Genomic DNA, 13,436 nt, shown 5'->3' with positions numbered 1-13,436 from the left:
CAGGCAGTGGCCACGTCCCTTCTCAGAGTTCCCACTCACACCTCCATGACAGCCTGTCACACATTGCCCCTTGCTAGACCATTGGTTCCCAAGGGCAGGGTAATCTGTCTCCTGAGCACCTGCCACCACACCTGATACATAGTAAATGCTGAAAAATGTTTGTTGAATGAATGAGTGAACGAACAAAGAAGCATATTGTGAGAGTTTGGGGCTTAATATGAAGTTGGTCCCCTAGACCCAGAGTGGGAAGGGAGGAAGCTGGGGGTCCACATGAGGCTCCAGCGTCGTCTCCTTCCCTCTCCCCGCCCTGCCCCCGGATGCCCTAAGTTAGAGTGGGGTGACCTATCCACAGGAACTGAACCCACGGATGTCAGCTGAAGGCCTCACCCAACCCCACCACCACCCCAGGAGCCAACCAGGCATGCACCTGCCCCCAGGTGGCTACGTACCGGGGAGAAGGGGGGCACCTGGAGGCCGCATGGGAGAAAACAGGGGGTTAGATGGGTACAAGAGGGGTTCCACCGACCCAGAAACCCCCTCTTTATCTCAGACCCACCCAGATTCCAGCCTCTAGGAACCCACCCTGAAGGCGTCTCAACACGCGCATCTCCCAGGCCCTGTATGAGGCCCTCACTCTGATCCCCAATGCCAGGCTGCCCTTCCACCACCCCCAAGGGCCCAGGTGGGGGGTGGCTGGGTGCAGTGGTCTGGGGGGAATTTGCCATTCTCCCCGCCAGCCCGCCATGGGGCCCACATACTTGATGGTCAGGTGGCGACTCTTGGGCTGTGGTGGCAAGGCTGAGGGTGGACCCTTGCTGAGATCTTCCACCGACTGCTCCAGCGGCTTGCTCTTCTCTGAGCCGGGGGCCCCATTGTCTGTGCTCTCTATGTCATACCTGCGGGGGTTAGAGTGGGATTGGAGGCCAACACTGCAGGGGCATGTTAGAGAGGGGCGGGGGAAACTGAGGGGAGATAGATCTGCAGGAGTGACCAAGAGGTGGGAGGAGGACGCTGTGTTCTTGGCACTGTGCTGGACACAGAAGGGGGAGAGGGCACAGTGGAACAGAAGAGTAAGCCACCCAGGCCCCAGCTCGCCACGGCAGGCCACATGCCTCCCTGTCCATGGCAGGCCGTCAGGAAGGGGCATTCCTCAGGGCCAAGTGCAGGTTCCAGGGTGGGCTCTGGCTGCGCTGCTTGGAAGTGGCCAGAGTTGTGGGTGAGGTACAGGGAAGCATGGATCAAGACTCTGAGGAGCAGCAGGAGGCCAGGGGCAGGGGGCTTACGTGACGGAGCACTGGGCAAAGGCCAGGTACTCGAGGAGCACGTCCAGGCCGCGGTTCTCCTCATTGAGGAACTCCTGCACCCACCTGCAGGCACAGGGCTCCCTCAGTTCTAGCCAGGAAGGAGGGCCCGCTTGGAGTAGGCACCTAACAGCCATGGCAGGGGCCCCTGCGGTGCCCTTCCTCCGGAAGACAGTAACCAGCCCCAGCCCGAGAAGACCCACGGACACTAGGGGATGCTAGCGGGCTTGGGCAGGACCCATGGCGCAGCCACGCCTCAAGGGGCCAGCAGAGCGTGGGCAGGGGAGGAGGCAGGGACACTGTCCTGACACTCACTCCGGAAATGGCCCACAGTCACAGCCTGTGCCGGGGAGGGAGGCCGTAGGAAGGGGAAGCCCCAGGGGCTGCCTGGAGGCAGAGCTCTCCTAGGCTCCCCCCTCCCAGAGGGAAATCTGAGCCCTCGCTCACCCAATGTGGTTTGTCCTCAGGGAGATCTCCAGCTCCCGCAGCACCTGCGTGGACTCCTGAACTCGCCTCTTAAACTGGGGGCCAAGAACAGAGGAGTCTAGTGGGTGGAGCCCAGGCGCCCCCCAGGCCCACAAAGCCCCGAAGCAGCAGCCAGCATTGCCCGCTCTCCCCGACAACTGGCCTTTCACGCGCGGCCTCCCCCACCACCTCCACACACCTGCACAGCCAAATAAGCATTCTCAGGCTACGCACGCTCCCCCATACACAGACACACACAATGAACACACACACCCAGGCACAGACACGAAGGGTACATACCACATATCCATACACAGATGCACGGGGTGCACACTCATAGCTCCACACGCAGACATACAGCACACACACACATCCAAACACGGAGAAACAGTAGACACACATTCAAGCATGCACCCTGGGGACACACACACATGCACATCCATACACAAGCACTCAGGGTACACAGATATAAGGTACCCACGCATCCATACACATACACATGGGGTACACACAGGCCCCTATACACAGATTCGTGGGTACACACACATCCATATGTGGACACAAGAGCACACATGTAACACACATGCACATCCATGCAGGGGCACACAGGGTGCACACATGCACACTATACAAGTACACACCATATACCCATGCATGGACAGGCTATGCAGAGGAACCTGTAAAAGTGCATGCCCAGGGCACTCAGCCCCCTATAAACCACACACACACACACACACACACTCACACAGGTAGCCACACAAGCCCACAGAAAAGTTTATACACCCAGTAACACCAGCTGCCCAGAGCTGGCAAGTGTAAGAGGAAAGGGGCAGAGAAGAAGGGGGAACATATACCCCCAGGTTGGACATCCAGTCAGCTGCTACCTTTCGGCTGACCCCACCCGTTTCCAGGTAGCTCCTCAGCTTCTGGATGTAGGCTGCGGGGGGGTTCTTGACTTGAAATCGCTCCTGGGGAGATGGAATGAATGGGGTGTAAGCAGAACCAGCCCGGGCAAATGACCAGCCCTTGTCCCAGTGTCCCATTCTATCTCTAGCCCGAGGCCCCAGGCTGCTTAAGACCCCTGTGAGATACCAAAGGCATCAATCTAAACAACCCACCAGGCCACTTTAAACCCCAGGCCCGGGTGTAGCCTTCCCTGCCTGCTAGGGCCCCACAGACCACAGCCCTAGCTCAGCCTTGGGGTGGAATACAGAGGGGTCAGTCCTGCCATATGCCCCACCCTGGGGCAGGAGGCAACTCTGGCCAATAGGTGGCACCCTCCCAGCCCCCTGCCCTCCGTGGACCATGCCCCAGCCCAGCGCTGGGAGTACAGGGGAAAACACTCTGGAGGGGCCTTGTGAAGGGGCCCAGTTCCTTGGCAGGCAGAGGGCCCCTTCCCCAGGGGACCCACCCCCCAGCCTGGCCTCTCCCTTCACCTGTGTTGGTAGGCACCTGTGTATGTGCTCATCTCCTGTGCTCCAAAAAGCAACTGCTCACTCCCCAGCTCCACCCAGGCTCCAGCGGCCACTCACACAAAGAGGCAGGACCACATCAGAGGCCCCCTACCCGGGAAGCTCCCATCCTTACCCAGCTTGACCCCTCAGATATGCCCAGCCACCCCCTCAACCTCGCACTTCTCCCAGGCCTTTGAGCCCCAAACCTGAGATGCCAGGCCAAGCGGCAGGGACCCCTACCACAGCCTCAAAGCCTCTGGAGGCAGCTCCCCGCCGTCTCCCCACAGCCCTGCCCTTACCCCGTAGACTCCTGCCCTGCCTGCTCATGCCATCCTGGCTCATTAACCGGAGTGGAAGGCCCAGCCCTGGCTCCCATGGGAGGCTCCCTGCTCCCCAACTCCCTACTCCCAGCCTCCAGAGCCACAGGCCTGCCTCCCTCGCTCACTGAATCCCCACAGCAGCCAAGCCCCACCCTGCCCCAGCAGTGGCAGAGGGGTCCTCCTGCTACCACGGACAGCAGCCCTAGAAGCTGGAGAGGCAGGGGCAGCCAAGTGAGCCATGAGGCAGCTAGCCCAGGCGCCCGGCCCAGCGCCAGGAGACGGGGCTTCCAGGCCCTGCTCTGCCATGGGGGAACTGGTTGACTTTGGGGAGCTGGTTGACTTTGGGGTTGACTGCAGCTCCTCTGGACCTGAGATAAAAAGAGGGCAGGGATTCCCGCCCCTTCCTTCCCACCTCCCATGGGGTCAAACGGAGATGTCCAACCCTGGGGCTGCCCCGTCTCTTCCCCAGCCCAGAGCTAGAGGGTCGACAGAGGCTGCGTCAGGAAGCTCAGCCAGGAGGATGGCGACACGGCCCCAGCTGCACTGGCCAGTGCCCTGGACTAGCCCTGCCAGCTCTTCAGAAGGCAGACCTAGCCTTGCTCATGACTCATAAGGTCCCTGGGGAGACCCACGTCCAGGAGACGGGCATTCCAGAGTCCTGCAAGCACCCCCGGCCCCCTCCCCAGATGCTACACTGGCCTCTGGGCACGGCCTTGGCCTTATGGGCAGCGTGGTAGTGCCCCCTCTTCTGCCAGCCCCAGCCTGGCCAGGGCAGGACACCCTGATGATGGAAGGGGTCTGGTACCCACCTGGTCACAGATGAGCTCCCACTTCTTCTCGTTGTCATACTGGCTTAGCAGCTGGACCTTATCCGGGGGCAAGTTCATGCAGTTCTGGGGAGGAGGACAAGGTAAAGACCTTGAGCCTGGGGCCCCAACATGAGGAGGAGGGGAGCCTGGGCATTTTCAGGGAATCTACTAGGAGCCAGCTCCCCAGTAGGTCTGCCATACACATGAACCCTCGTCACCCTCTCACCCCAGGAGATAAGTAGCGTCAGCCAATGAGAAAACCAAGGCCCAGAGGGGGAGCACCTTTCCCTGGGCCCAACAGCTAGACAGTGACAGGGATTTCAATCCAAGTCAGCCTGACTCTAGCATCTGGGCCCTCTCACCCCCACACCACCTCAGTGGCACACCTGTCATGGAGGCAGGAGTGTGGGACCTCAGCCACCTCTGAACTCGTTTCCCCAGGTGTGATAAGGGAGCATCATCTCTTCTCCCATTTGGGTGGGAAGCTAACAGGGGACCCATCTCCATCCAGGCCCAAGCGTGGCCAGGCATGGACTGTGCCCCATTCCCATGTGCCACCAGACACCACTGGGGCTGTGTGCAGTCCCGGCCCAGGGCACCACTGACTCACAAACACCAGAAAACCTCTCGCAAGGTCAGCAGACAGCACCCTCCTTCCCCAGCCCTCTCCAGCCCCCTCCTACCGCATCACTTCTGGAAGGAAGGAGATGTGGATAGGCTGAGGGAGCTGAGGTCAGACCGGCAGGGAGTTCCAAGCAATTGCATCATGGCTGCAGGGGCCAGGGGTATTCCCAAGGAGGGTCACCCCGTCACAGAAACTGGGGAGAGCAGCCAGCGCACTGGGTCTGTGGTGCTGGTGGCCCAGGCTGGGACTCCCCTCAGGAGCTAAGTAAGGTCAGCCCTGTTCTGCCTGGGTCCTCCTCCCCTGGCCACAGACAACAAGGGTGCACTGTGCCTGTCAGGCATCTCCCCCCCGGGGCAGGTTTGGGGTCCTGCCTGGGCTGTGGAATCACAGGTGTTGCCAGCATTAGGGGCTCCATGGACCCCCAGGACTTGGCGTGTCTCCCTAACAGACCCAGAAGATGATGCCAGTTCATCCCAATTCAGTAAACCCCGGGTTTATTGAGGGTCTACTATGCATCAGGCCCCGAAAGACTTGTGCTCAGAGAGCTCCAAGTATGCCTGGAGATGGGAGAGAGGCCAGGGAGCCTCAGCCTGGAGTCGAGGAGGCTGCTGCCACTAGCTCTGGGGGCTCTGACTGCACATCTCACAGTCACGTGGCCCTGAGAGGAGGCCACAGCTTGAGCAGAGACAGGGCCACACCTACCAGAGGCTCCTCAGCCAGCTTCCTCTCTGGGTCGCTGGGCCTAGTTCTGGGGCTCTGGCCAGACCTTGCCCCAAAAATCACTGCCTTAGGTCAGCCCCAGACAACAGGAAGCTGGGTGCTCTCTGCCCCCGTTGTCCAAGGTTTCTAGCCGGGGCCCCACTTGAGAGGTGAAACTACCCATCCACCAGGCCCCCCCAGGCCAGCTGGGGATGGGGATACGTCATTCCTCTCCCCCATTGCGAAAGTGAGCCCAGATTGAGGAAACCGCTGCTGTGTCATCTACTCCCTCCCCCAACCCACCAAGAGCCAGAACGGCTCCTGCCACCTGGGAGGGACTGACAAGGGGCTTTGGAGCTCAGGGGAGGGCCCTACTTGGCCAGAGAGGCCGCCCTAGGGCCATTCTCTGTCTGTCTGTCTGCCTCTCTCTCTCTTTCTCCCTGGTCCTTCCTGATCTCCCCCCCACCCCACAGAAACCCAGAGTGGGGCAGGGCCGAGGTGGTGAGGGGGCAAGGCTGAGGGGGAAGGAGGAAGCCTGGAGAGAGGACAGGCGGTGCCAGGGAAACTGGAGGGGGGTCAGCACAGAGGAGGGAGGTGGTACTGGGTGAAAAAGGGTGCAGAGGAGTGAGGGGGATGGCTGAGCCCCAGCATCTAGCCTTCCAGGGGACAGCCGCTTCCTGACATGGGTCCTTCTGGGCCTCACCCACCCCAGAGACCTGTTTGCTTCCTGGAATGGCCCCAGTGGCACTTCTAGAGGCAGCGACTAATGCTAATGATGACCCCAGCAACTGTGGGAGCCAGCCTTGCCTGAAGGCTTACTGCGTCGGGCACTGATCTGAACCCTCCGCCCTCGCCACCGTGACTGGCACTGTCATGATCCCCATCTTACAGGTGCAAGCACGGGTTAGTTTGGTGACCTGGCCAAGGTTACGAAGCCAGTAAGAGGGGAGCCAGGCTGGCTTTGAGCCAAAGCTGACTCTGAACCGTGCCCTGGTCCACGCCCCGTCACAGCCCATGGTTATTACTGGGGAGGGGAGGCCTCCGCTGGCTGGCACACCTGTCCCGACAGTGGTGGAGGGCAGGGTGCCCCTTTGCCCCTTCCCCACCTGGGCCTCCTCAGGCCCCCGGGGCCTACATGCCAGCCTGCCAGACGGGCTAAATTTAGGCTCGGAAATCAGAAATAGCTCTGACAGCACGGAGCGCTAATTAGCAGCTGTTCCTCTGCTGTGCCCACCAAGGAGTCAGGCACCCTAGGGAGCGGGAGAGGGGCCAGTGGATGCCACTCGCTCAGGGTGGGGTGAGGCCATCCTGGAAAACAGCAAAGACCCCAGACCCAGGGCCCTCAGCACAGAGGTAGCACCATGGGTTGGGGGCTGGGAGACAAGTAAAAGGTTGGCTCAAATGGGACAGAAAAGGACAGGAAGTCCAGATGTTGGGGGGAACACCCACCTCCTGTGAGGCGGGGGTGGGGGATGGGGCAACTGTGGTGTGAAGAATCCTGAGCGGGATTCAGGAGACCCAAGCTCTGGGCCCACCAGCTCTAAAGCTTCTTTGCCTCCTTGAGCCTCAGCTTCCTCCTCCGTGCAATGGGCACACTTCCCTCCTGCCTCTCGGACTCACAGTGAGAAGCTGTGCTTTGATGTAATAACACTCTTCAGTGATGCGCCACTGTGAAGAGGCAGTTCACGGACTGGGGCAGGGGGCGTCCATCAACGACCCCAAAGTGAGGGATGGTGTGGTGAGCGGAAGTTTGTGAAAACATCAGAGAAGCAGACCTGTCTCCAAGGCTTGGCCAACATGAACTCACCCTTCAGCCCCCTTTCCCTGCTGCCCTTAATGCTTCAGGTCAGAGAGAGAGGGAGCTAGGATCCATCTTCTGGGGTGTGGCCAAGAAAAGGGACTGATTCCCCAGTCTTCCTGTCAGAATGTGTGGGATCATTCTCCTCCCTGCCTGCCCTAACTCTCTGGTGCCAGAGGGGCCTCCAGCCTCGTTCACCCAAGACCAGCCCCTTACAGGCTTATGCCACGCATGCCTCCTGCCCCCGCCCAGTCCTGACATCTGGGGAGGCCTCCCCGGAGAGTGGAGGGCTCCATCTCCCTTTGGACACAGCCACACCCTCAGTTTCACTTTCAGTTTGAGCTGAGACTGCGTCCCAACCCACCAGCCCACCCTCTCCCATGAGGCCCGGCTCTTCGAAACCCAGGATGCCCTTGAACTTGGGTACCAACCCCAGTCTCAGCACAGCCCCACAGGGGTTCCTCAGCCTGATGGGCCCCAGCCCCCACTTCCCCATCCATCTCCCCTCTGCCCACCTCTCTATGGTCTCAACCTTGGCTTTGGAGCTCTCAGCACATCTCCAAAAACAATTTTATCCACTTAAAAAATTCTGGTATATAGATTTCCTGGGGTTCTGAGAAGCAATCCCAAGCTTACAGAAGGGCTGTGGGATAACTCAGCCCTAGGATCAGATGCTTAGAACCCCAAAAAGCTAACAGCTTCTCCCATCAGGGTTCAAGGGTCCCCAAGACAGGGACAAGGGCAAGCAGAGTGGGAGCCAGGGCAGCAGGCACTGCCCACATAATCTAGCTTGGTAGGAGGAAAAACCACCACAACAATCATAATAATCAAGACTCCCAAAATGCTCACTCTACTGGGTGCCCTTCTAAGTGCTTTCCATCTGTTAACTCATTTAAGCCTCGACAGCAAGCCTACAGAGTAGATAATAGTATAATCCCCACTTCCCAAATGGGAAACTGAGGCATGGAGCGATTAAGTCGCTTGCCCAAAGTGACCTAGTTGGCGAACTGGTAGGAAGACTCAGTTTCCTCGGAGCAAGGAGCACTGAGGGCAGTGAGAAGTGTGGTGCTGGCCCCCGGGGGTCTTCTGCAGACAGCCTGGCCCCTGGCCACTGTCTGAGGAACCAGTAACAGTCAGCCCCATTTCCTGCCACCCAGCACCCTGCACTTCCTGTTGTTGCCCACACTGAGCTCTTACTCACTGGGGAACCCCCCCCCACCAGCACACCCTCTTTCAGAGGGAAGTGGAGGCCTCCCCATGTGCGCACAGCTACCGTTAGCACCCCTGCCGCCCCACCCTCCAGGAGAGGTGGGCCCTCCCTCTCGCGGTTTCCGGCCACCAGCCAGTCTTCAGTCTAGGCTCCACTGTCGCTGACCTGCCTGATGGCAGGGAGGGCAGCCTGGCCAGTGATGACTAAAGACAGTCACCTTTGTTGGTCTTGGTAATGGAGACGGGGAAGGGGAGAGGCAGGGTCTGGGCTCCCTCACCTGGAGGGGCTCCTGGATGGGGAGGACCAGATCAGCTCTAACGTCATGCCCTTCCTCACAATGCAGAGTGTTCATTGAGCACTGGCTCTGTCAGGCATTGTGTGAAGCACCCTATTTAATCCCCTCAACAATCCTAGGAGGCTGGCGTATACCATTATCATTCTCTTTTTACATAGGAGGAAAATGGAAGCTCAGAGCAGTTAAGTAACTTGCTCAAGGTCACACAGGTAGTAAGTGGCAAAGACAAAATTCAACCCCCAAACTTCGTGACCCCAAAGCCCGGGAAGCTACTCTGCCCTTCCCATGAGTAACCCCTGCCCCTCTCAAAGGCCCAAGCCTCCTTGCCTTGCCTTTCCAGGGCTCCATGTTCCCAGGAAAAATGAAGAGGTAGCCTCAAGAGCAGCCCCACCTGCTCCTGCCCATCTCACCCAGCTCTTTGCCAAATGGCCCCAGATGTCACTGTGAATCATGCCTACCACATCCCTGGGTTTCCAGGGTCAGCATGTGCCAGCCCTGCCTGCTGGGAATGTCACCCCTCAGCCTCTGCCCAGCCCAACATCTCACCACATGGCCACAAGCCCACTGGGATCCTCCATGTGAGACAGCCCAGAGATGAGAGTCATAGGGCCTGAGCGACCCCACAGCTACAAACTTCGTCTGCCCCACCCCAGAGGAGGGAGCTGGTCAAGGAGGCACTGCCTAGGTCACAGGCCGACAGAAGGGAGACATCCGCCTCTGCCCTTCACCACCAGGCCCAGAGAGAAAGGGGTCCAGCTGAAAGCAGGACTCCCAGGGTCCACACTCTACTTGGAGGTGTCCTGATGTCCCCATCAGCCTAGCCAAGAGCCCATGTCTCTGGGCACATGCTAAGGGCACCCCAGGGTGCTAGGCCCCATCCAGCAAATTCCTCTCCAGGTGCTTCAGCCTCCTCTTGGACGCCAGCATCAGTCTTGGCCTCAAGCACAGCATCCCTGGCACTTCCCTCCATCCCTTTGCCCCAGGGTTACCGGCTCCTCCCTGCATAGACGATCGGGGGGGTCCTATGCCCAGCCATAAGCATGGACTTCTGGTAGGTTTAGAAAGGGTGCCTTGCTATCAAAATCCCTGACCCTGGCAGGAGAGGGCCTGCAGGGGCTGGAAGACACCAGCCTTGGGCATAACGGAGGAGAGGCGAGAGCTCGGAGCCTGACTGGCTGGTTTTCCCACCAGTGTAGCAGGCCCAAGTCGCCGGGCAGCCATCACTCCTCCACTATTGCTAAGGCAGCAGCGGAAACCCTGGCTCAACCTGCTCCTTCTCCCGCCTCTTTTAAGCAGGGGCACCCCTCTCTCTCACAGCCTCCTTAGAAAAGCAGCCCCCCACCACTCACCCTTGCGTGGGAGAAAGTCTGCCCATGGGGAAAGGGAGAGCAAGCCCCATCTCCTCTCTGGCTATGGGCCTTGGTGGAGGCACCCTCACCCACAAGAGGGGTCCCACAGCCAGGAGCCAAGGAGTGGTTTTGGGTTTCGGGATCCTACTCCACACCAGGGATGAAAGGGCCAAAGGAAGAGGTTCCCTGGGACCATGTGACTAGACCCCAAGGGCAGGGCTGGGCTTCTGGGGGGGTGGGCCCATCACTCTCAGCAGTGGAGGGTCTCTCCTCTCAGATGTTCCCTGAGGACAGGATGCAGCTCTGGCCACAGAGGCAACGCTCAGACGGAGGTGCACCCTGCAATACTAGTTGCCAGGCCTATGGGTTTAGCCAAATCTTTAACCCTGGGCAGCCTCAGACAGGGGCCACGGCTGTCACCCCAGGGCGTGGCTCCTACCCCTGCTGGGGGGAGTGAGAGAAGCCAGGTTCTTAGCTAAGTGACCTTGGGTTGGGTGCATTCTGCCCACACAGGACAAGCAACAGGCTGATCGCTCCCCAGGAAGAAGGTGAAGTGTCAAACACACTGGGGTTCCTGGCGACTGGGGGGGAGACAGGGAGCCCCACTGGGTGCTGCTGCCCTAGATTCTACCCAGCCACTACCGCCTTCTCCACCAGGACATCCTCTAAGACCCATCTCTAGGCCTCTACCCTCCACGCCCTGGTACTTAGGGACTCCCAGTGGCATTTAGTGTCAGACTCAGCCAATCAGCGCTCAAACCAAAAAACGCAAGCAGGGCAATCAAGTGCTACACATGCATCAGAACCTCGCCATTTGACTTTTGGATTTTCCACTGGTCTGAATTATTCACACAGCTCCTCCCCATTGGTGTGTGTTTAACACATCACCGACTGGGGCCTGGACTGCACCTCCAGAGCCTGTCTCTCCCTCATCCATAGACACACACTTAGGGGGAAAGACAGACCGATGTCCCCTCAATCAGGCTGGCAGGGCTCCAGGGATCCACCACCAACTCAGGCTCCGCAGATGGCCCCCAGAGACTGTCTCTCTTCATTCCCCCCTCCCCCATCTGCTCAGCTCAGCTCAGCTTTGCCAGACCATGGGTTTGGAGAAGGGGGAGCAAGTGGAGAGATGGGGTAATCTGGGCCTAGCCTAGTGTGAAGTGTCCCTCAGAGTCCCTTCTCCTCTACTCAAGAAAGGTGCCTTTACAAGGATAGGCCAGACCCCACCCCGCCCCATAGCTCCTCCAAACCCCTCCAAACCTTTCTCCTGGGAGGGGGCAGCAGACAAGATTTCCAGGAACTATTAGCAGGGGCCATGCAGAGGATCTGGCAAATATGGCCTAATGACTAGCCATGGGAGGGGAAATTATGTCAAGGAGGTGGAGGGGACCGGGAATTGAGCACTGCCACCAGCCAGCACTGCTCTGCTGCCTGCGCCTCCCTCAGGTCCCCACCCTCAGACCTGCAGTGCCAGCCTGCTCAGCCTGGGAAGTGCCTCTGGGAAAAAGCACATCCTCATTCACTCATCACCCAGTGTCCAGCAGGGAAGCTGACAGCAGACAGGCCACCAGGCAATTAGTTAGAGAAGGAAGCCTGGGACAGGGCTGAGGCAGGGAGAGGGAAGTGAGAAGGAGTGGCCCTTCTGCCTCCCTACTTCAGCCTCCCACCAGGTCTTAGGGATCCCTGACTTTGCTCTGGAGCCCTGGCCCACCAACACATCCTGACCACCTCCAGGTTCAGCCTGAGCTGATGGGTCCGTACCCAGTGGCCTAGTCCCCAAGCCCCCCAATTCCTGGAACAGGTGACAGTGGGAAGAGGGGACTTCCAGACTTTTGCTCCACCCCAAGCCAGAGTCACCAACCCATCCTGACCCCACCCTTCCTAACCTAATAGCTTCGGTGGAAAGGAGGGGATGCCCAAGATGAAGACCCACAGGCAGCCTCGCCCGACATACAGAGGGTGAGAAACAGACAGCCTGTCTGCATGATCTGACAACCCAGTTCCCAGCAGCCTAGGCACCAACAAATCAGGAGCCAACACCTCAACTCCGGCTCCCGCTCCCTGGAGGTGAAAGTGTAACCCCTTCCATCTTTGACCCCAAGACACAGGCAGATGCTCCAGATCCACACCCGGTGGTGGGGCCTGCGGGCAGTGAGGAAGGAGGTGGCGCGGGTACCTCCCTGGCGTGGTCCGCTCCCAACTTCCTCACAGGACATTTTTGTTTAGACCTTTAGACCCAGAAGCGCCAGGAGTGGGTGTCTTGGGGAGGGAGACTGGGAGATTGCAGAAGAAAGTTTGGGGGGGAGAGTGCTAAGTCACTCTGAAAGAAGACACTGTTACTCCCACCCATGGAGGGGCAGCCGCTGGGCCGGGATCTCCAAGCGGTACCTGAGCCCCCGGGGGCGGGGACGCGCGCCGCCCCCCGCCCGCTCCCTGCGCGCAGCGGGTCACACTCACCAGGACCCGGTTAAACCTCTCCTCCAGCTCTCCGGCCGCGGGCATCGGCTGCTTGGGCGCCGCGGGCTGCTTAGGAGACAGTGCGGCGGGGCTCGCAGGCTGCTCCGCGCTGCCGGCCGCGTTGCCCATGGTGGTCCCCACCCAGCCGGCCAGGCGCCTCCAGCCTCGGAAATCCAGCTTTCCGGGGGGCGGGGGACGAGGCTCCCGGCCTGGGGGGCAGGCGGGCAGCGGCTGGCGGCGGCGGCGGGTCGTCGACGCGGGAGCTCGGCTCAGCGGCGCCCAGGGGCCGGGGCGCGGCGTCCCATCGGGGTGGCCCCGTCCGAGGAGACGGGCGGCGAGCTGTGGGGTGGGGGGAGGAAGTCAGGCTGCAGGCCGCCGGGGCCAGAGGGCTGGGCCGGGGGCAGGAAGCTGCGGCGCGGGCTCCCCCCTCGGTGATTCTCTAACTTCTGCTGTCGCTCCCGGTGCGCGCAAACCGCAGTTCGCCGCCGCCGCCGCTACGCACCCAGCCCCAGGGGGGCGGGCTGGAGGGAGGGGGCGGGCGCCGGGTGCGGGCCCGGGGTCCGCCGGGGCCATGGCGCGCCAGGGAGGGGGCTGCTGCGCCTGTTCACCTGCCGCAGAGGGGGCGGCCAGCGCCGCTCCACCTGCAGGAGC

At 60.3% G+C, this 13,436-nt stretch overlaps 1 protein-coding gene across 7 annotated transcripts in view; it reads right to left on the bottom strand.

Moving 5' to 3' along the window:
• Positions 1–13,436, bottom strand: part of FMNL1 (formin like 1) — a 24,827-nt gene extending 11,391 nt beyond the window's left edge. For 2 of the 7 annotated variants that reach the window (XM_070483388.1, XM_070483389.1), the window contains exons 1-7: positions 12,786–13,236; positions 4,350–4,433; positions 2,621–2,734; positions 1,749–1,822; positions 1,284–1,367; positions 759–896; positions 450–467 (exon numbers count right to left, since the gene is read on the bottom strand). In XM_070483388.1, the coding sequence (XP_070339489.1) occupies positions 450–467; positions 759–896; positions 1,284–1,367; positions 1,749–1,822; positions 2,621–2,734; positions 4,350–4,433; positions 12,786–12,914 (641 nt within the window). In that variant the 5' untranslated portion in view covers positions 12,915–13,236. Of the gene's footprint in view, positions 1–449; positions 468–758; positions 897–1,283; positions 1,368–1,748; positions 1,823–2,620; positions 2,735–4,349; positions 4,434–12,785 lie in introns of all 7 variants that reach the window. The other 5 variants (XM_070483391.1, XM_070483390.1, XM_070483392.1 and 2 more) reach the window with 5 other exon arrangements.

The sequence above is a fragment of the Equus asinus genome, chromosome 13 (genome assembly GCF_041296235.1).
Source record: "Equus asinus isolate D_3611 breed Donkey chromosome 13, EquAss-T2T_v2, whole genome shotgun sequence".
Lineage (NCBI taxonomy): Eukaryota > Metazoa > Chordata > Mammalia > Perissodactyla > Equidae > Equus > Equus asinus.
This window is presented reverse-complemented; position numbering and strand designations above follow the sequence as displayed.